The following is a 23,717-nucleotide window of genomic DNA, read 5'->3' as shown; positions in this document are numbered from 1 at the left end:
GTTTAAAAAAAGAGTCATTATTAGTCATTATTTCCAACAATATCTTTATTGATTTTCCACAAAATACAAATCACAAATAAAATGAAAAAAGCTCAGAAAATACAAAGTTCCATTTTATCATGTCATTATAGTTGGCGTAGAGCAGTTCTCATCAATTCAATCCTCAAACATCTTAATGTTTGCAACCACAGGGTCCAGAATTACAGTGCTATGCATAAGTGAATACACCCATGTTAAAGTTGACTAAAAAGAGGAATAAAAAATCATCTTTTGGAAATTGAACTTAATGCCTTAATTAAAACAATTTGGAAAAATCCAACCTTTAAGGACACCAATTTTCTTTATGAATGAATAATGTATCGTAAATAAATAAATGTTATTCCTTAAAATGCAGGGTGCATAAGTCTGGACACCCCTATGGTAAATTCCCATAGAGGCAGGCAGATATTTATTTTTAAAGGCCAGTTACTTCATGGATCCAGGATACTATGCATCCTGATAAAGTTCCCTTGGCCTTTGGAATTAAAATAGCCCCACATCATCACATAGCCTTCACCATATCTAGAGATTGGCATGGTTTTATTTCAGTTAGCCTAATAGCTGGTTTGATTTGCATTGAGAGATGATCTTATGGAAAGTACCCCATGCCAATCTCTAGGTATGGTGAAGGCTATGTGATGATGCGGGGCTATTTTAATTCCAAAGGCCAAGGGAACTTTATCAGGATGCATAGTATCCTGGATCCATGAAGTAACTGGCCTTTAAAAATAAAAATCTGCCTGCCTCTATGGGAATTTAACATAGGGGTGTCCAGACTTATGCACCCTGTATTTTCAGGAAGAACATTTATTTATTTACGATACATTATTCATTCACAAAGAAAATTGGTGTCCTTAAAGGTTGGATTTTTCCTATTTTTTTAAATTAAGGCATTAAGTTCAATTTCCAAAAGATGATTTTTTATTCCTCTTTTTAGTCAACTTTAGCATGGGTGTCTAAACTTATGCATACCACTGTATATAAATCAGTTATTCCAGTGGTATTAGCTCCATTAACACTTTTTGCCAGCCCTTCACAGAGGGGTCTTTATCAGTGGTCCACTTTAAAAGAATGTTTTTGGTGCTTCAAAGGTCATAATATTAAAGAGCCTTCTGTCATTATTCATTTAAAATGACTTTACAGTACATTAACGTAGAAATTGGGCGCCTAATGCTTGATCAACATTGCGTCTCTGAGGGATCTATAAAAGGAGCTTGGTTTGTTTTCCTCCTCCTCCTCCTCCTCCTTCTTCCCTGTGTGTGTATGGTCTTTGATCGACAGAGAGAGGATAATGTCATAGCAAGTCTTATTTATGACAGCTGATGGAAAGATAGCCGAATTTTAGTTGATGCTGTTGTCTTGTTCCTCTGTGGCTGTGAAGAGAGGGATTAAATGGACTGAGGTTTGTTTTTGGTTTTCCCTCGAGGATCCTCAAACTCCTCTCTTTCTCTCTCTCTCTCGCCCCGCTTCCCCTCCCCTCTGCCTTTCCTTCAAGGAATATGGCCAGATTCATTATTTAGCTGTGCTCTTTTTGACAGCTGGGTCGGAGGGAGAATAGGGCTTTGGCGTGTGAGTGTGTGTGTGTGTTTGCAGTGTGTATGGAACAGCAGGCTGGAACTGAGGCCTGACAGAAGACAGGAGGCCTGTCGGTGATGCCTGCAGGAGCTGACAGCTGATCACACTGTCAGTCAAGGGAGCCGTCCACGCTGGAGGCTAACAGACTCAACACCGTCAACCTTCTCTTTGTCGTTCAGACCGTTCTTCCTGTCAATCCTTCCACAACCCCCTTTTTTTCTTTATAAATGATCCACTGCTTCTCTGTATCCTCCGAATCATCCAAGCTAAATGCATCCAACTTCTCCTCTCATCAAACCATGAGCCTCCTCCTCTAACTCATTTTCTCATTGACCATCAGATTTGTTCTTGTGTATTTGGGCCCGAATGAACTAGATCATTTTTTCACCATTTTTTAATTGTCATCATTGCAAATAAAAACCGGCACATTTTTTACTGTCAAGCTTATAAAAATCTCTATTTTATGTCTATGTGTATTTTAAGTAGCCATGTAATAAGAAGGATAATGTACAGTCAGATGCTGATTTTTACTTCTTTATTTAAACTGACAGATTTTTGACAGGTTTCATTAGTCTTAACATTTTCAGACAGACCTCAAAAATTGATAAGGCAATTATGAAAATCAGACATTCATAATGCACAAAAAGCGTCTTTTTCAGAGTAAAATAAAGCGGCAATTGGAGAGAAACCTGTTATTCAAAATCAATTGTCTTTTTTTATCTGCCATACAGCTCCAGTCCAAATGAGAGTTTGGCCTGTGATTGCCCGTGACGCTTCCAGAGACTCAGTGCTCTTTGTGGTGACAATGGGGCTTCAATTTACCCATGAGACAAACTGACTGGACAAGTCATTCATCGATGCAAATGCCAGCCAAGACGTGGTCGTATGCATCTGTTTCCCTCTGTGAGCCCACCGCTTGCATGATGGACAGCCAGCGGCACGTATTCTTTGGAGCCAAGCCTGCGCGGCGCCTTCTATCCACCAGAGAGGCCAGCAGGACAGGTCACGAGGGAATGTGGCCATTTACGATGAAATAAATGTCACAATCGCCACATTCTCAGTCAATTCTAACAGACAAATGTATTATTCAGAACATCAAAACAATGTCTTTCTTCTCAATGGCTTGTTACATGAGAGAAGGAGTGAGCAACAGAGTGATTGGCCAAAAATTATTTTAGACAATATAAAAGACACAAATAACTCCAGTACTTCTCTGTTGTAAAGTAAAGTTTGAAGTTAAAGACACATCAGTGGCCTTTTCTCATCATTTTTTATAAACCCTATGGGGACAAAATGAAATGCGTCCTTTTTTTGGAAAACAACTGAATATACAGTTTGTATAAAAATCATTATCTCTATGGAAAGTCCCCATAAAACATGAAAACACAACTTGTGTGTGTGTTTATTTGATAACACACAACATCACTGTTTTTAGTAATATTTTAAGTTAATTATGACAAGCCAGACTAATCAAACCAACATTCTTTAGATTGATGGCAATTCCAGCTCAACTCATTAGGGTTCCCATAACTTTTTACAGTCATCATTATTCAAATGCCACATTAAATGATTTTGTTTCACACCATAGTATAATAATGAGAGAACCGAATGAGACCATTTATTACCAAATTACAATAACTTTCAATAATAAACAGAAATAAAAAAAAGCATTTAACAAAGATTAATAATAAATACCCTGACAACCCAAATATACTGCATATACAGTTTTAACCTGATGTTTTTCCATTTATTGTCTAATTCTTTCTCAGAGAATGCCGTTAATTATTTCCCTTCCTGGTTTCATCTGCACCTTATGTGTTTATAATGTGTCTCTTTCTGAGATTGAAATATAGGCTACATTACTATAAAATAGCTATAAAAAGCTATACCACACATTTGTTTAAAAAAAAATCAAAAAAAAAAAAAATCTGATAAACACCAAATGTTCTGTTACAATACCAGTATAATATTTTCTATTTGTAGTCTATTTAAGAAAGCATATTTGTCTCTACACGTTAAAATCGTGCCTCAAGCCTAATCTATCAACTTCTCAGTCATAACTGTGGTTCTTCAAAATATAGAGTGAGCTGCAGAAAGGATTTCGTTAATTCAATAATGATGTGTGGTAGAACTCCACTTCCCACAATGCATTGTGCGGAGGTAAAGCGGATGTTTATATTCCGCGTGAACAGTGAAGAATGTGCGAGCGATGACAGCTGAAGTGAGAGATGGATCGAGAACGCAGAACACACTCAGCGCAACACTCCAACACACCATTGTAAGTCTGTAAGTTGCCATTGTTTTAAGTCTGTCAGTGCGGTGTGGCATGACAGCCTGCGTTATTGTTTAGCCGCTTCATAACCTACTGAACTAATAGCTCAGCTCGCTAACAGTTCCTCTTTTCGGATTACATTTTAAACAGTTCGATCATATAAAAAGCTACATATGGATAGAATGTAAAGTAACGACAGAGCTAGTAGCAATCAGTAAAAGCTTACAGGCTAACATTAAAGGAATAGTTCACGGTTCGCCCCCAAAATTAAAAATATGTCATCCTCTCTTTTGTGTTCAACAGAAGAAAGTCATAGGCTACAGGTTTAAAACAACATGAAGGTGATTTAAGTGATGATTTTGTGTGTAAGTGTGTGTGTGAAAAAATAATTACAGGTTTTTAGGTGAACTATCCCTTTAAATTGCTATATTTAGTGGTTTGTCATATTGTCTGGTTTTATACATTTGAATACATGGTGTATATCGTTTGAATATTTTGCTGCAGACTATTTTCACTGTTTTGGCATTAAACAGCATGGTGATAGTTTGCTGTTTTAGCTTAAACCACCAGAATATATTGTGCATGTCACATTGTGATGGCTGTCAGAAGTCATTCTTTCAGGTGAATCTCTCATCAGGAAGAACTTTGACAGGAACTTTCCTCTTTCCTCTTTTCCCCTTCAGGAAGTTATGCAGTACAGTTTGAGATATATTTTATACATTATGACATGCTTTTTGCCTGTCCTCTTATTAAATAAGTATTCTGAGCCACATGCAAAAACGTTCAGAAAATAATTTTTACTAACTCGTTTTGTAAAAACAAGCCAAACAACATTTACAGAAATACACTTACAAACAGATGTACAAATGTCATTATAGTATTATTATGCTATTATAGTTTTTATTATTAATATGAGTTAGCTTTTTTAAATTTTCAGTTTTCATTAGAATTTTAGTTCAATTGTTTGTAAGGTTATGTTTTTGATTGTTATTATTTTTTATATATTACTATTTAGGTTAAAAATATATATATTTCAGTTTTAGTTCAAACGTTATCATGCTTTATTTAACTAATTTATTTATTTATTTATTTTGAGGTATAAAATCATTTTTGGAAACTTCTTTTAGCATTCAAAAAAACAGTCTATTTTGTATTATTTTGTATTTTTTTTGGCTTCATTCATAGAACATGAGCAGAAATAATCTCTGTGTATATTGTTCATAAATCCATTCTTATGTAAATTCTCATTGCATGCAAAACAAAATTTACAATACACAATTTGATTTAATGTGTGCGTCATGAATGAGGCCCTTGGAATTACAGATATCCTTTGACATTTCAAGGTTCTCACAATCTTGTGTGATTTTTGTTGTTTGTTTGTGTTTGTGTGTGTGTGTGTGTGTGTTTGTGTTTGTCTCTCTAACCCACAGGTCATGCATGCATCTTGGCCTATAGCCTGTGCTGTGTAAAGCCTATCACGCTACAGCGCAGGGAAGGGACGAGGGCTGTGCTTCCTGACTCAAACCCAGACCTGCTGCTCCATGTTTCCTATGCTAACCCTTCTGAGCATGTTTTACTATATCTGTCTGCGGCGGCGCTCCAGGAGCGGGACGAGGAGCGAGGCGTTGGGTAGCCGGCGGGCGGTGGAGCTGGGTCAGCGTTCGGCGCTGCCCGTCACCGTGGAGGTCGAGCAGTACGGCAAGGAGGTCCTGGACTTCAGCTCTCATTACGGTAGCGAGAACAGCATGTCCTATACCATGTGGAACCTGGCGGGAGTGCCTAACGTCTACCCCAGCTCAGGAGACTTCACCCAGACGGCCGTGTTCCGCACTTACGGAGGCTGGTGGGCGCAGTGCGTTAGCTCCGCTCTCCCGTTCCGGCGTACGCCGCCCAATTTTCATGGCCAGGACTTCCTGGAACTGGCCTTCGAGGAGCCTGTCTATCCCACAGCGGTGGAGGTGCTGGAGACCTACCACCCCGGGGCCATTGTCAAGATCCTAGCGTGCTCACTTAACCCTTTCTCCCAGAACCCACCGGCTGACGTCAGGTAAAATGTTAGGTGTGAGCTAAAGTTCTGGACTTGTAATCAAAAGGTTGTAGGTTCTAATCCCACAAGGTGTGAACATAATAGCATTAACATACTGTAAGATGCTGTGGATAAAATGTCTACTAAATAATTACCTTCTAGGTAAAAGCCTCAGAACCCTGCCTTAGCCTAAGAATTCATCTTTTATATATCATTCATCTTTTATTCATCATATATATATATATATATATATATATATATACAGTGAGGAAAATAAGTATTTGAACACCCTGCTATTTTGCAAGTTCTCCCACTTAGAAATCATGGAGGGGTCTGAAATTGTCATCGTAGGTGCATGTCCACTGTGAGAGACATAATCAAAAAAAAAAAACACAGATCTTCTCTAGATCAGTCAGGTTTCTGGGCTGTCGCTGAGAAACACGGAGTTTGAGCTCCCTCCAAAGATTCTCTATTGGGTTTAGGTCTGGAGACTGGCTAGGCCACGCCAGAACCTTGATATGCTTCTTACAGAGCCACTCCTTGGTTATCCTGGCTGTGTGCTTCGGGTCATTGTCATGTTGGAAGACCCAGCCTCGACCCATCTTCAATGCTCTAACTGAGGGAAGGAGGTTGTTCCCCAAAATCTCGCAATACATGGCCCCGGTCATCCTCTCCTTAATACAGTGCAGTCGCCCTGTCCCATGTGCAGAAAAACACCCCCAAAGCATGATGCTACCACCCCCATGCTTCACAGTAGGGATGGTGTTCTTGGGATGGTACTCATCATTCTTCTTCCTCCAAACACGTTTAGTGGAATTATGACCAAAAAGTTCTATTTTGGTCTCATCTGACCACATGACTTTCTCCCATGACTCCTCTGGATCATCCAAATGGTCATTGGCAAACTTTAGACGGGCCTTGACATGTGCTGGTTTAAGCAGGGGAACCCTCCGTGCCATGCATGATTTCAAACCATGACGTCTTAGTGTATTACCAACAGTAACCTTGGAAACGGTGGTCCCAGCTCTTTTCAGGTCATTGACCAGCTCCTCCCGTGTAGTTCTGGGCTGATTTCTCACCTTTCTTAGGATCATTGAGACCCCACGAGGTGAGATCTTGCATGGAGCCCCAGTCCGAGGGAGATTGACAGTCATGTTTAGCTTCTTCCATTTTCTAATGATTGCTCCAACAGTGGACCTTTTTTCACCAAGCTGCTTGGCAATTTCCCCGTAGCCCTTTCCAGCCTTGTGGAGGTGTACAATTTTGTCTCTAGTGTCTTTGGACAGCTCTTTGGTCTTGGCCATGTTAGTAGTTGGATTCTTACTGATTGTATGGGGTGGACAGGTGTCTTTATGCAGCTAACGACCTCAAACAGGTGCATCTAATTTAGGATAATAAATGGAGTGGAGGTGGACATTTTAAAGGCAGACTAACAGGTCTTTGAGGGTCAGAATTGCAGCTGTATCATACAAATAAATAGTTAAAAAATCATATATTGTGATTTTTGGATTTTTTTTTTTTAGATTATGTCTCTCACAGTGGACATGCACCTACGATGACAATTTCAGACCCCTCCATGATTTCCAAGTGGGAGAACTTGCAAAATAGCAGGGTGTTCAAATACTTATTTTCCTCACTGTATATATATAATATATAACATGTTACATGTATTTACTTACTATAATGATAGCAGGAGTAAATTATGCTCAATTACAAGCAACTAACACTAACCCTATTGTAAGACCTTGTTCAAATAAAGTATGACCAAAAGTGGTAATATTTCTAAAATATAATATATAAAATGTTTCTAAAATAATGTCTTATTAATTGAATATTTACAAAAAAATAATTATTTGGTCAACCAGTAAACCATTTTTACCAAATGGTGACCAAATGTCAGATTTCGATAATGCATCGATCACATCTTTAGTAATTGAACAACAATATCACAGATTATTTTACAGAGTTGGATGCGGTTTGTGTTTTAAGTATGGGTTGTGCTGTATTTTTTTTGCAGGTGGGAGGTTCTGTGGGCCGGCAAGCCCAACAGAGCTGTGACCCCTCAAGCTCGCCAGTTCTCCCCCAGCATCAGACAGATCAGTTTTGCCACCAACCTGCTGCGTCTGGAGGTGAACTGCTCTCTGTTGGAATACTACACAGAGCTGGACGCGGTGATACTACGAGGCGTTCGAGAGAGACCCATTCTGGCCCTCTATAAGATCCCTGTCATCGACATCAATGATCTAAGTGACAGCGAAGAAGAGATCAGTGAAGCAGGAGGCCTCTGCTGCAGGTCGGGTGGAGAAAACAGGCAAAACCTGGGAAACGGCTTCTTCGATAGGCTCCCTTATGAGGTTAGCGTTGAAAAATTTCACATGATGCCTGTGAGATTTAGAAAGTTTAGGAATATGCAGTTTCATGCCATCAGCATGTAGGCTAGTTAACAAAGACGGTTTTCAAGGACTGTGGATAACAACACAAGTTGGACCACAGAGTGTTGAAATATTTTACGTAGAAAAATAGTTGGGATTCGGTCAAGTCCCGACTTGTGTGGTTGCAGTAGGTCTTCTGCAGTCATTTTCAGATAATTAGAGACCTTTTATTGTAATTTAAAAATACCTTTCCAATTCGTAAGCCCTCATTAACTGCACGCAGCTCAGATCTCCTGTCCAAACCACTGTCACCCTCACAGTCTCGTCAAGGCAAACACGAATGTGCTTCAGAAACATAATCTGGCTATTATCTGCTAACTGATATCCAGCTTCACACTCATACTATTGTTCAGTCTTCCCAACAGTGAGTGCACGTACCAAAAACATAATCAGAGCCTCCATAAGCGTCTTGAGAGTAATCTTAGTAGCTCTGTCTTTACAAGTGACACAACAAGAATATTTAGCATGCTGTGTGTTCTGGTCACTGTTTGTTTTTGTCACCGCAGTTAATCCAGCTGATCGTGAGTCATCTGCCGGTTCCGGACCTGTGCCGATTGGCTCAGAGCTGCAAGCTCTTTCACAAGCACTGCTGTGACCCGCTGCAGTACATCCAGCTCAGCCTGCAGCCGTACTGGGCCCGGCTCACTGACGCCTCTCTCTGCCACCTGCAGAGCCGCTGCACCCTCCTGCAGAGACTAAACATGTCCTGGACGGGCAACCGCGGAGCCGTGACGGCCACTGGCTTCTGCAGGTAACGGCGAGAGTCTCTGATCCAGATATTTCAAATAGTTTGATCTACTAAATGTGCGTAATAGTCACTCCATCTCTGTTTTTTTTTCTCAAGCTTTATGAAGGCCTGTGGGGTGAGTCTGGTGTGTTTGGAGCTGTCGTGCTGTCATTTCCTGACTGAAGCGTGTTTAGAGGTGATCGCCCAGACGTGTCCGTGCCTCCAGGAGCTCAATTTGGCTTCCTGTGACCGTCTGCAACCTCAGGCTTTCAATCACATCACCAAACTCGCTAATCTACGCAGGCTGGTGCTGTACCGCACTAAAGTTGAGGTGAGAGCAAGACTGAGAAAATTATAGACTGATTTTCTCGCGAAAAGCATCTGGTATACCCTGAATTGTAGCTTGAACAAAAGGAAATTATGAATTTAATGTATTTTTAATTTGTAATTTGATTAGAATTTTTAAAAATTTACATTCAATATTTAAAATTCAAAACACTCTTCAAACTTTCAGTCAGGTCACTTTTGCATCCGTTCCTTTTTCAACATAGCATTTAATTTTTATTTATTTTTTAAATCACCATGAAATCAAAATGGATTCCTCTTGAGTGCATGAGTGCGGGACAACCTGTCACTCACATGAGATCACAGCAAAAGCAAATGACAATGATCAAATTCCCGATGGACGTAAGTTCCGTCCTACAATTTTTTTGTTTGCGAAGCTGTTTTCACTCAGATATACAGTGGTATGCATAAGTTTAGACACCCATGCTAAAGTTGACTAAAAAGAGGAATAAAAAATCATCTTTTGGAAATTGAACTTAATGCCTTAATTTAAAAAATTTGGAAAAATCCAACCTTTAAGGACACCAATTTTCTTTGTGAATGAATAATGTATCGTAAATAAATAAATGTTCTTCCTTAAAATACAGGGTGCATAAGTCTGGACACCCCTATGTTAAATTCCCATAGAGGCAGGCAGATTTTTATTTTTAAAGGCCAGTTACTTCATGGATCCAGGATACTATGCATCCTGATAAAGTTCCCTTGGTCTTTGGAATTAAAATAGCCCCACATCATCACATAGCCTTCACCATACCTAGAGATTGGCATGGAGTACTTTTCATAAGATCATCTCTCAATGCAAATCAAACCAGCTATTAGGCTAACTGAAATAAAACCATGCCAATCTCTTGGTATGGTGAAGGCTATGTGATGATGTGGGGCTATTTTAATTCCAAAGACCAAGGGAACTTTATCAGGATGCATAGTATCCTGGATCCATGAAGTAACTGGCCTTTTAAAATAAAAATCTGCCTGCCTCTATGGGAATTTAACATAGGGGTGTCCAGACTTATGCACCCTGTATTTTAAGGAAGAACATTTATTTATTTACGATACATTATTCATTCACAAAGAAAATTGGTGTCCTTAAAGGTTGGATTTTTCCAAAGAATTTTAATTAAGGCATTAAGTTCAATTTCCAAAAGATGATTTTTTTATTCCTCTTTTTAGTCAACTTTAACATGGGTGTCTAAACTTATGCATAGCACTGTATGTCACAATAGGGAAGACTATTGCAACTTCTGTTTCATGCCGACTTTAGACAAGATTCACTATCAGCAATCTAAAAACAATCTTGTTTGCAATTTTTACCTGCTAAAAACAAGCGAGCCAAAGTTGATTTGAGAGTTATCATTTGTGGGAGAGGCCATTGTGAGGAGCAGCCAATCACAACAAAAAAGTTTGTTTTCTTGCTGCAGTACAGATCACATAAATACACAGAAAGCGTCCTCAGTTCCATACAGATTAGAACAATGTTTTTGTACCTCATTGTGTACTCTGTAATTTTTTTTAGTTGGCAAAATCTTGATTCTGTGATGTTTGCTGTATTTCCTGAATCACACGTTTGACTGTATTCATGATTAAAGCAATAGTTTTGGGTGGTAATAATGAAGGTTTTTAACATCAAAGCTGAAATTGTTAATTACTGACCCATGAAATTTGTGTGTTCCCCCAAAAGTTGTCTGCTTTATCATGCACCACCTTTGTTTATTGTTTATACTGCATCATTAAAAAGGCAAGTTATCTTGGGAATTGAATAAGAAAACATGATTATGCCAGCCTGTTTTAAGCTGCTATGGTTACCTGTCCTTATGATTATACTGCATTATCACCTTTAGATCAGTGCTACATGCTGGTGCAGGCCCAAGCATGCTAGGGTCACCCCGTCCCTCCGTGTGGTTAACTGTGAATCAGCATTTGTAGGTTTATGTGTGCCTCTGCCAACAGGTATAATGTTTCTGTAGCTTTTTTGTAGTGATGGAGACTGCATGTAAACATACACAGGAACACACACTGTGCCTGTAGCAAACGCACCTCTCTGTCATCATCGATGGAAATATACACAGAACATTTGTTTACTAACTCAAACAATACAGTCAATCTTCAGCTGTTTTGAGTTTAAATTAATGTGATTTTTTTTTTTTTTTTTTGAAAACAATGGCTGTATTATCTTAGTGATGCTCGCATGACACTTCAGGTTTTTAAATTCAAAACACTTTTTTTTTTCTGTGAAACATCTTATCACTATATATTAGATGTGAGTGTCAGCCATGTGCGCCAGACCGTGAGATCATTATTTTGACACATCTATTTGGAAGAATATTGAATTGCGGAGTTAAATTTGTTGTCATCTTTGATTTGTGATATCAAATATGCATTCTTTTGTCTCCTTTTTACTCCACTGCCATCTGAATATAAGGATATGTTATTGTCTCATTAGTGCTGTGTGTTAATTATCACTGCTTTCTCTGTTTTATTTACTCCACATGCAGCAATCAGCCTTGTTGAGCATCCTCACATTCTGCCCAGAGCTCAGGCACCTTAACCTGGGAAGCTGTGTCATGGTGAGTCTACTGGACAGATCAAATATGCAGATGGTGTACGTGACTGAATGATGTTCTGGTGCAACAGAGAGGCTTTTAAAAATAGTCACTGCATTATGAGAACCATGTTTAACTGACATACTAGCCATACTATATAGTATACAAGATTAGGTTTAGTGTATCACAAATAATAATTACAATGAAAGTGGTGCATCAAAGGGACCTGTATGGTGCGCTATTTTTATTTTTAAGGAGGCGTCCATGCATGTTTATCTGGATATTATTGCCCACAACCCCTGCTACACAAGATTAGTTGCATCAGAGTGCAGTTTTATGATGTTATAGTATATCTCAGTACTGGCTGACTTCATATTTATTTCATTGACAGCCATCTCACGGTCGCAAAGTGGCCGAGCCTGCTTTTCATATTTGTTATGAAGTATGCAAATCGGTATTCAACCTCTGTTCCACTTTAGCCACAGGAACATTGGCTTGTCTGGTTGTATAGCTCATAGTATAGCTTAGAGACGCTCAGTTAATCAATGAGTGCTTCACTGTGGCTACATGGTGATTTCATCACAGATTGAGGACTACGATGTGGTGGCGAGCATGCTGAGCGCACGCTGCCGTTCTCTACGCTCCCTTGACCTGTGGCGCTGCAGGAACCTGAGCGAGCGTGGACTGGCAGAGCTGGTTTCGGGCTGCAGGCTCCTGGAGGAGCTGGACCTGGGTTGGTGCTCCACGATTCAGAGCAGCACCGGCTGCTTCAAGCACTTGGCCCGCAGCTTGCCCCGCCTACGCAAGCTCTTCCTCACCGCCAACCGCACCGTGTGTGACTCGGACCTGGAGGAGCTGGCCGCTAACTGCAGCGCTCTGGAGCACCTTGATATTCTGGGTGAGATGAGTGTTTTTTGTTTTGAAGAATATATTTTTAAAAATATTTCAGTGTTTTTGTGGTCGTAAGATGAAGTATTTTAAAATGTAATAAATGTTGCCCTCATGTGCTGTCGAAATTTCCTAGTCGGAAATTGGACATGAACGTCCTCTCCAGTCGTATTTTAACGTGGCAGAGAGGAGAAGGATTGCAGCTGTGACTGGTATTCTTTATTAGTTTATTTCAACTATTTGTTTAAGACACTTGTCTTGTCGTTAGAGAAGTGCATATTTACATATATGCTTAACCATTTGAAACATATTGAATGTTTTCTACACTGTGAAAATAGCATGTATTTAATTGAAATTTCAGAATTGTCAGCAAGCTGACTATATAGATATGGCAGTTAATGTTTATATGGTTGCTAACTAAATGTTCTTCCAAATTAAATATCTTCAATACATTTAGGCTTTAATAAGATTTCCCCAAGAAACAGGCAAGAATAAACCTGGTGTCCTCCTTGATCCCTATTCTTTCCGACAACAAAGCACTTGAACGTGACGCGCTTGTAATCACGACTCCAGAAGTGGGAATTAGGAAATTTCCGATAACGCATGATGGCAAAGCTGAATTTTAAGCAGCTATTACTCCAGTCACATTATCTTTCAGAAATCATTCTAACATTTCCTATTATTATCAGTGTTGATAACAGTTGTGCTGCTTAATCTCATTGTGAAAATGTGATACATTTTTTTCAGGATTCATTGAATAGAAAAATAAAACTCTTTTGAAACATTGCAAATGTCTTTACTGTCACTTTTGATCAATTGAATGTATCCTTGCTGAATAAAAGTAATGATTCCTTTCTAATAAATGACGACACAGCAATCAGGTGAACTATCCCTTTAACTTTTCTTTGTGTTTTCTCAGGCACACGGATGGTGAGCCCTGCTTCTCTGCGCAAATTACTGCAGTGTTGTCCTCGGCTAAAGCTGTTGGACGTGTCCTTCTGCTCGCAGGTCGACTCTCGCTTCGCCCAGGAGCTCAGTGGCCTTTTCCCGAATGTGTCCATCAAGAAGAGTTTCACTCAGTGAAACTCGATGGGCCCTCCTGAGCAGAAGCAGCTTCATGGGACGGACTTTAAGACCCTTGGGAGAAGGGTGGTGCATTCTGGTGCTGTGGACTTTCTGCCTTGAACTGCACAGAGCTGTGAACTGCCGCTTGGAAGATGTTATGGATGTTTCACACTCTCTCAGCTTGAATGGTCTCACTATGTATTGAATCTCACACACTTCAGCAGACCTCAGTTTTTGATCTTAATCTCAGGGTTTTATTTTTGTCTTCAGAGAGAGACGTTTGTAGAATGCTGTACTACAGCCGAAGGGTTTTGTTTTAAACATACTTACTCAAGTGTATCAGTACCAATGTTTTATTTGCATTGTTAAATGTCGTCAAATCGCTGTTGAATATTGTGAAATAGTAACATGGTGTACTATGATTATTTATTAATTGATTGATTATAAATTCAGGGCCACATTGACTTGAATCCTGGGCACAGAAATCTTTTTGTGGCAATACCTGGTTTGTGTGACACTTTGCCCATATTTTGAGTCAATCCTGTTATGCACTTGTATGCACACTATAGGGCAAATACCAAAACATAAGCTTTTCTCTATTGCAAAACTTGACGTTTTCTTTTACACAGGCGCATGCTAACCGTTAGATGACATATCCTTGTGCCTTAGGTTTAAAGAGAGAAGTGCTTTGTATATTTGCTGGTCGTCTGTATTGTGCTATGCTAAATTGCGATTTGCCAAAAACACCCTAAACCAAAGGGTTTTTCTTTCTTTTTTTAAATACACTTTAATTTTGAAAAACACAGATGGCAAAGTGCTGTGTTTTCTTTAGAGGTGTACAATTATTCAAGTCAAAACAAGGATAAGGAGAAATTGTTTAGTGCTTTTGGTAAAAGTTTAAGTGCCATATTTTTTTTTTTTTATTATTGTTCTTTCAATTTGACTTACCTGTTCTTCACTAGCACCCTGTAAACAAACTCTAAAGTTAATTTGAAGCAACTGAACATTATATAGATTGTATTTGTGTTAAATTATACAGTAGCTGCAGTGAATTAATGTTGTCATTTAGGATATTGTATTAAATTTGTGCTGTTTGGAAGAAGCAGGCTTTTAGCATTATTTCAGAGTGACTGAGAGTGACACTCATGAGGTCTTGGTTCAATAAAGTGAGGCTTAATATTTTGTGTTGTTTTTTTCCGTTTGAAAATACTATTCTCCGTATTTTCTGTGATTGTAAAATAATTGATCTTATTAATAGTGCTAAATCTTCTCACAGATTATGTTGGTCTATACTATTTCCACTAGTTAGATTCAATAGTTTGGTCAAACTGAAAGTCAGAAACGTCCTTAGTCTTAATCCCTCTGAGTTTAAGGCCGTATTAATATTGCATCTGGCAGTGACAGTCTCATTGGACTAACAGTGATGTAATGAATTGTTTATGTCTGCTTTAATGATGGACTGAGGAGCTCTAATGTGCCCTGAGGACCTGGAGGGATGCAGTTAATTAGATGAAACGATTTCTTGATTTCTATACAACTATTGCTAGTCAGTACACGCAGAAAACTGTCATTACACCCCTGTAAATAGATCAACAGTACAACGCATAACAACACTGTCAGCCTCTGCCTTTGGACCCTGTAATTTAGAAGCGGCAATGCACTCCTGTTACAATGGTTTCATCATTTAGTAACAAAAACCAGTTTGAGGAATCTTATTAACACCTCATTTGTGCATGCTTGATTCCTGACATTGTTTTAGTAAACAATTTTGAATAAATTAAACCTTGAAAATGTCATGCTTTGCAGTTTTAACCTTATTATTTTTAGAACATGAACATACAATAATTAATTTGCTGATATAAAAGATGTACCCATCATAGGTTAGGTTTACGTTTTTAAAGCACTTTTCAAAGTCTAATCAAGTTTTAAAGAGGTTTTGTTAAAAATGCAACATTTATAGGCCTTCACATTTTTTAATAGGCCTATGTGAACGCTAATCTGGTGGACAATTTCAAGTGTTCGTGTCTTGTTTGCCTAACACCTCAGCAAAACTAGTTTAGAAAATTATCAAAATCTTTTTGGGGGGAAAAACAGGAACAGCTATGATGGGTGTGTGTGTGCGTAACGTAAATGTGCAAATGAACATGACTGCCTACTGAAGTTAGAGAGCATCGAAGAAAAGCCCGGAGTGTTGAGCTACAATCGCCATGTGCTGCTGTTGTTACGTTTAATCAATGTTGCTTTAAGTGCCCTAGAAAAAAACTCACTAGGTGGCACTAGAGGATAAGGATAAGCTCTTACACAATCACGATTTTAATACACTCAATTCTAGACTTAAAATGTTTTCTCAGATATGGAGAAAAATGTAGTCTATTACTTTTAAACTTTTTTTTTTTTTTTTAAACGAGTCTAGCTGTAAATTGTCTATATTATGAAAGAATGTCTTGACTTTGTTGAATATTCTCTGAATTGTAAAGAGATTGAAATTTGCACGGTTCACTTCCAGGCAAAGCACCACGGAAGACTCATAAGAGCAGCCCAATTCACTATCATTGGTCTTACAAAGACGGCGTAATGTCTCACATTGGATCCGTAAAATAACGTATTTGTATGCCCTATTATTGCCAAAATTATTCTAAAAGTAACTGCATTCTTTGCAACAAGAATAGCAAAAATACGCAAAATAGCACGAGAAACAAGGCCTAATGCCATATGGGAATGATACATTGAGGTCCACGGTTTGATGCCACAAAATTAGTGACACTTTCAAAATAGGCTACTTCATCCATAACTGTTCTAGTTACAAAATATACCAAATTGAAGGGTTCAGTTTTTCTAAACAGTGGTCGAACATTTTTATAGGCTAGCTACTGCCTTTACCACAAAAATCAGCGTGTTTTATTAAACACAAGAATACAGGCCTTAGCAGTGTCAGTCATCAATATCTCAGAATGTAGCTATCGGCCTATTTTTTTTCCCCTTTCAGGAAAATAAACAAAAGTTCTCGGTTTGCATTTGTTGTGGCTTACACATTTCACGCTTTCAATTTCACTTGAGATTGAGTTGACATTTCAACCCATTTGAAACCGCAAGACTGTTTTGTTAGGCTACCTCTGTTTTACATTTTAAAATTTCGTTAAAAAAACATGACCGAGACGTCAATACATACATTTTTACATCCGACAACAACACAATTTCAGTTTTGATTCTGCGATTTATAGAAACATAATTTAGCCACTACAAAAAGAAATTTCTATCACAACCTCTGCGCATTTTATTTTACCCACAAATTCATCCAGTTCAAGGTTTGATGGTGTCTTTCTGACAGAGGAAATAAAACGACAAATAAATAGCTCCCACAGTTTTTGTAGAATTACATGACAGTTTGATCAATTAATCTATGTAAATGTTTCTTTTGAAAAAAAAAAAAAGAAAAAAAAAGTAGAACGATAATAACAGATGTCCCTGGAATTTCCGTAGAATAGATTTACACAAAAATATGAATTCAAATATAAGCAAAATAATACAATAAGAAAATAATAATAATAATAATGATAATAATAATAATATTTTCTGATTGTTGTATTGTATTTACACATAGTGACGTATAGCAAGCCCCTTGGACAAATATTTCCATTTTTCAAATCTTCCAGTGTTTACATTTTCAGTAAATCATCACTGCATTGTGTCCCAATAAAAGCGAACGCGGGACTAACACAACGAAGAACTGTAATGCAGAGAAAAACAAAAAAACAAACGAAAAACAGTTAAATCCAAAATCCAAGTAGGATTATCCTTTTACTATATGTAGGCTATAGCTCTGACGTTGGGTAAACGTGGAGAATATTTAATAATAATAATAATAGCCTAATAATAATGATAATAATAGTGCTGCTATGTTTCAAATTGATGCTTGATAAATTATGGAAATACAAAATATACAAAACCGCTTTTTCATATGAAACAATGAGGAGTCGTTGGACTAAATGAAAATATTGCAGGTCACATCACTTGATTTTCCCATTCTCCACGATAGGCTACTGTGTAAATAATCTCTATTTCAAAATAATTAAAAAAGACATTCAAATGATTCAGATATATAATAGTATTGAATTCGTTGGGTAGAAAATAGTGCTAACATTGTTGAAGACTGAACATTGTTTACTATACATATAGTAAAGTCAGCTCATAATTTATAAAAAAAGCAGCTGAATGTGGGTTAAAAAGCAACTGACTCACGCAAGAGATAGCAAGCAAAATTCGGCTAAATTACTATAAATATAAAGGCAAAATATACCAGCTCTAAAGTTAAAACAAACGAGACCAAAATAAAATAAACAAACGCCTCTAAAATCTTTTTCCAAATTCAAAATAACACGAAAAAGTGCTCAAGTGAGAGAATAACGTAACATGTACTTTAAAAATTATACAATATTTACAGCACTGTGTGGAGTCCTGTGAAACAATTGTATTTTATGGTAATATGACTAAATCGAGGGAAATGGCAAGTTTCTATCACTAGCCCTTCGGTGACCTGTCTGCAGCTTGATGCTATGAGTTTGATGCTGTATCTTTTTATTTTTCCAATTTAGAGCCATCCGTATTGATAAGATGGAGACGGAGACCAGAATCAAGTGTGAGACTAATTTCTTGGCGCCAAGACTACAACATCTGTTTAGTGTGACCTTGCACCTCACTCTATGAGTAAGCGAACTGGTACATAACCATGCTGTATCTAAAATAATAATAATATTAATAATAATGTTTAAAGGCCTTTGATCTCAAGAAAATTGTTGACTATACTGTGGGTGGATAAATGTCACACTGATGTTGCTGTTTTTTGTTGTTTTTTTTTCAATCGAATCGATGTTCACCCTCAGTCGCCCACAACAAAAGTAAAAATGGCGTGTATTTGTCAAATGCTGCAGCACTAGTCACTTTTCAGGCTAATCATGCCAAAGAAAATGCAGTGAATGTGAATGTAAACAACTGTCTATGGGACACCCATGCTCGCGTTTGAGGGACGTTTCGCTCGTCTCAAAGTGTTTGATAAATACTAGGGTTACACCTTAAAACTGCGTCTTTTCACAGTGCTGGGTATTCACAGAACAACCGTTCTCTTTGCTCGCGCGGGGAACGCACGGTCCCCTCTGTTGCAGCGGTACGAATTTTGAGTAACATTGAAGACGGATATAATCTGCTCTCCCGCCTCAGTAGTCTAAACCGCAGCTGCTTTCACTTTGGATAGCTCCAATGTGAACATAATCATAAATGAAGACTGAGGCAGTCAATATGATAGATATGTCCTTGTTTTTGAATTGTTTTTGTGTTTTCTCTCTCTCACTGAACTGGCGTCTGAACCCCGTGATGCGGCGGCGTGTCTCCGTATACGTCCTCGGTACCCGGTAGAGGTCCGCCGGGAGGAGTCATCCGTTTCTCTTTCTGTCTCCTGTTACAAAACCAAACCCTCACTACCTCTTTTTCCAACTGCAGACTGTCCGCCAGTGAAGTAATTTCCGACGCGGCTGGCTTTGGGCACTTAAGGAAATGGCTTTCCAAAGCCCCTTTGACGCTTACCTCGATGGAAGTCCTCTTTTTCCGTTTCCTCCCCTGCGCAGCTATCTTGTCCAAGCTCGTGGGGCTGCCAGATGTGGAGTCTGCCTCCTCCAACCACTTGTTCAACAAAGGCTTGAGCTTGCACATGTTTTTGAAGCTGAGTTGCAGGGCCTCAAACCTGCATATCGTGGTCTGCGAAAACACATTTCCATACAGCGTTCCCAAAGCTAGTCCGACGTCCGCCTGCGTGAAGCCCAGCTTGATCCTCCTCTGCTTGAACTGTTTCGCAAACTGCTCCAAGTCGTCCGAGGTCGGCGTGTCCTCGTCCGAGTGGTCGTGGTGACTCTGGTGCGGCTGGTGCTGGTGCTGGGACGGTGGATGGCCGTGGTCGCTGAGATGCGGGCTGTGGTGGTCCTCGTGCGCATCGCGCATGCTGTGGTGGTGGATGCTCTGGCCGCTACCCGGGATGAGACCGTTCACGCTGAAGCCGGGCTGCGAGTAAATAAGGCTCTGTCCGTTCGAAGTGGCCATACTGGGGATGTGAGCTGCCGTCGTTGTTCTCCATGCCCTTGAATCGTGATGGTTCCCGTGCGTCTGATGTACCAGGTGGGGTGGCCGCGACTGATGCTGTAAATTGCTGGAATTGTGCATGTCGTCCCGGGGGCTCTGCACCGCTGGCTTGATGTCCTGCTCGCCGAGGGGACTGGACGACCACGGTCCTCCTTCTCCGTGTGACAAGGCTGTTATCCACTGGTGCGCGTGGCTGAGCGGGTGACTGTTGCTCTGCAGTGAGTAGTCACTCTGCAACAGGGTTTGCGCGTCCCTGTAAGCCGTAGCTTGCTGCATGCTCCCAGGCTCCGAGTGTACAATAGATGAGCTGGAGGTGAGGATATTGTAATGATTGGATGCTGTAGTCGCCATGACTCTCGGAGCCGGACTGATCGCTCCTATTAAAGGAACCTTGCATTTGACAGTTACTCTTTTGCCACAGGCGTCTCCCAGGCTCTTTGCCAAGTGGACGCAGCGGCGCGCACCTGAGCTCCGCCCCTCGACGGCGCTCATTGGGTGGAAAGGAACGATGGACGCGCTTTTTTGGAGGCAGCCTTCAGTTCATTGGATGTTAGAGAGTCTAAACAAACACTGCCTCTTTCCTTCAAAAGAACTCCGTGTCCTGCAGCACCTCTGAAATGTGAGGGACCGAGCTACGGGCCACCAAGACCGGAGCGAAGAACATCAAAGGTTATGATTTTTATAACTTGGAGAGAAATTCATTTCAAACTTGTCTGTTATGGAATTTGCAATTGTGTGAGTATGTAGGCTATGTGTCTTATTTAATACAATTTATGCAATGCAAAAAAAATAAAAATAAAAAAAACGATTTTATATGATGTCATTTTATACATTTATTGATTACAGGTTCTGGGGATTCATTTGTCAAAGAAGGGAAACTATTTAATCTTTCTAGCGCGATGTTTGCTGGCCTAACTATGAGCAAGGTATTTGGACAGAGTCAACTTTACGGACTTTACAGCAAATGTTCAGAGTCCTAACAAGAAGAAAAAAACAATTGGGAAAAGGTGTTAACTAGTTTTTAAAATGTCGTTTGCCTCAATCAGGTGTTTGATTTTGAAGAACTGCCACAAACAAGGCTTTAACGAATACCTGTTTTTTTTTTCACATCTTAATGAAATGATGCTGTATCTGGAGAAGATTATTAAAGTGAAAATTTTGTAGCTTTGTAAAATTGGTATTTATTTTGGGGAACATATTTAATTTAACATTCGTTTCTATTACATATATTTATAGATATATAAATATATAGGCTATAGGCCTATATATAAATGTTGCTACTTTACAACAGTTTTAAAGTATAAATAATAATGAGAACGAGAAACATTATGTTTTATGTTTTCTCATGTTTGTTGTTTGTAGCAGTAGGCTATAAGTTTTACTTCATCTCTGCAAGGCATAAACAATATAAGTGTTTGTAAGGACGCGTTCTACAAAGTGAATGAAAGACAGCTGCACTCAGGCTACTAGGTAAAAAAATAAAAAATAACAATAAAAGAGGGGGGGGGGGGGGGGGGGGGGGAAACCCTCCAAAATATGAAACGTATTTATGTAGCCTATAGATTGCGTTCACCTCAAAGTGATCCCAGATCAAACAAAGATGTCGATTTGGTTCAAACATGATACAATTGACTGACAGAAACACATGTGCTTATTCGGAGTAGCAAGTGACCAGTAGGTTTATTTTACTTTTTATGTCTAATTTAATTAAATATATAATTATATAAATATAATTACTCCAAACATATAGTGGCCATTTTCAATATCTAATTACAAATCTCTTTTAGCCAACAACTGCCTCTATAAATCTTTAAAAAAAAATCTTTTTTTCTCTCTCTCTCTCTGGGTTTGCATGGTGTAGCTGCACACGTCAAAGGAATATTTCCGAGGGAAAAGAGTGGGCCGTTTGGGACCGCAGGTGTCTAAAGCTGACCAGCTGGCTCCTCTGTGAGCCTCTGTAAAGAAAAGCACACGACATTGTCCGAGGAGGGGGACATTTTTTCAGCAGCGCTGCTGGTTGCTATAGAGAGCAGTAAATTAAACAACGCCTCATACGTCACCAGTATCGCCTCCTCTGGAAGGCTCTGCGTAAATCAGAATGGGTAATGGACAAAAGACAAAAAGAAACAAAAAAGAAAGAGAGAGAAAGAGAGAGAAAGAGAGAGAGATCAACTAATTTTAAGGAACTGTTCAAAGGCAGTAAATAAAGTGTAATTTGCACATCTAATGAACTTTAAAGCAGGGCGTACAGCACCGTCCAATTACGCATCACTGAACAACAGCCAACATGATAAACAAGCTAGAAAACCCAATAAAGTCATTGACAGGTCTGCAAAAACATTCAACACATTTAGGCTAACTTAAGCATTATAATCTGCAGTCTTTTATAGCCTAAATGAAACATATTAATTAAAATAAATTTAGCTACTTATAGAAGAGAGCATTAATATTTGGTGTTTATAGCTTAAATGTAAAAGTGTTTATGGGCACACACACTCATTTTTGTTTGAAATGTTTCAATTATTTGTTTCCAAAAAAAAAGGAGGGCCTAAACCTTCAAAAGTTCTTGTTGTAAAGTGGTCTACATGACTAGTTTTATGATTTTCCTATATCAAAATAAGATTTATAAAATTGGACGAATACACAAACACGAAAAAAACAAGAGGCACATATCAGTCAACCAGGGAAAACCGGCAAAAGACGCAAAAACAATCTTCACAGTCAGACTAATTGTGTTCAAGCGCGTGGGGGTTAAAGGGTGTTCCAAAAAAAAACGAAAAAAAGAGAAAACTTTAAAGACACGTTCCGGAAATTCATCCGCGTAATAATGAACATCATTGTAGCGTAACAGTGAAATCACCCAAATCAAAAGAACATTTATGGCAATTAAGGTTGTAATTCAGAGAATTACCACAACGCCACAGAAGCTTAAATAGTCGTGTTGGGAGAAAACCAAAGCACATTACTTTAATGGTATAATATGCAAACTATGGATCGTTCAATTACATGGCTTAACAACGCATAAATGATGCGAGTCTTGTTATTTGGACTGTGGGGTCTATGGTAATTCATTTGGAAGGGCCAGCGCGCTCTCAAATACAGTGAAATCTATTTCTGAGCTCCGGGAGCCGCTGCCAAACTACATTTAAGGGAATAAAAATTAATGACAGAGAATCTGAGCGTTAAATTAACAGTAATTATATGACCCGCATGCTGCAAAGATTCCATTTTTTATGGTCTAATTAGGTAACTGTCTCCACATACATCAACATATTTCCCTCTGTGGATTTCACACAAGATCCCGGTCATGTTCAAATACTGATTGAAAATAATTAATTACATTTTACAAAGACATGCTTTAAATCACACAATAATCAAACTCTTCTCGTAGTCACGCTAATCATTGGTCACCTGAAACGTAGCAAAAGCTAAGATTAACAAAATATCTTGCAATTAATGCAGATAGAAAAGCGGGGGTGGGGGATGTCTTAGTAGAAGTAGGCTACATATTGTTTCATACAGGTAGCCTAAATAGAGGTTTAAACAAGGTTTTCAAACGTACAATATGTTTTAGTTAGATTACAAATTAGTCTGAGCATGTAGGCTACTTTAAAACTGTTGCCAAATCCGCAAATAAACAGGTAACCATAGCAACAGCAGGCCAGTCACGCGTTTTCCTTTG

At 38.9% G+C, this 23,717-nt stretch overlaps 2 protein-coding genes across 3 annotated transcripts; one reads left to right on the top strand and one right to left on the bottom strand.

The window, feature by feature from the left end:
- Window positions 1-3,761: 3,761 nt before the first annotated feature.
- On the top strand, window positions 3,762-15,091 carry fbxl4 (F-box and leucine-rich repeat protein 4). 2 transcript variants are annotated; one of them, XM_084435334.1, is made up of 8 exons: window positions 3,762-3,892; window positions 5,317-5,933; window positions 7,930-8,266; window positions 8,851-9,095; window positions 9,189-9,402; window positions 11,909-11,980; window positions 12,542-12,854; window positions 13,764-15,091. In XM_084435334.1, exons 2-8 carry the CDS (start codon window positions 5,428-5,430, stop codon window positions 13,925-13,927), a joined length of 1,851 nt encoding a protein of 616 aa, XP_084291460.1. In that variant the 5' UTR covers window positions 3,762-3,892; window positions 5,317-5,427; the 3' UTR covers window positions 13,928-15,091. The 2 variants fall into 2 exon arrangements, with proteins under 2 accessions (XP_084291460.1, XP_084291461.1); XM_084435335.1 differs by having other exon boundaries at window positions 3,782-3,900; window positions 13,764-15,089.
- Window positions 15,092-18,770: 3,679 nt separating this feature from the next.
- On the bottom strand, window positions 18,771-20,636 carry pou3f2b (POU class 3 homeobox 2b). Its single transcript, XM_084435336.1, has one exon. The coding sequence runs from the start codon at window positions 20,525-20,527 to the stop codon at window positions 19,250-19,252; it is 1,278 nt and encodes a 425-aa protein (XP_084291462.1). The 5' UTR covers window positions 20,528-20,636; the 3' UTR covers window positions 18,771-19,249.
- Window positions 20,637-23,717: the final 3,081 nt, after the last annotated feature.

The sequence above is a fragment of the Rutilus rutilus genome, assembly GCF_951802725.1.
Source record: "Rutilus rutilus genome assembly, chromosome: 17".
Lineage (NCBI taxonomy): Eukaryota > Metazoa > Chordata > Actinopteri > Cypriniformes > Leuciscidae > Rutilus > Rutilus rutilus.
This window is presented reverse-complemented; position numbering and strand designations above follow the sequence as displayed.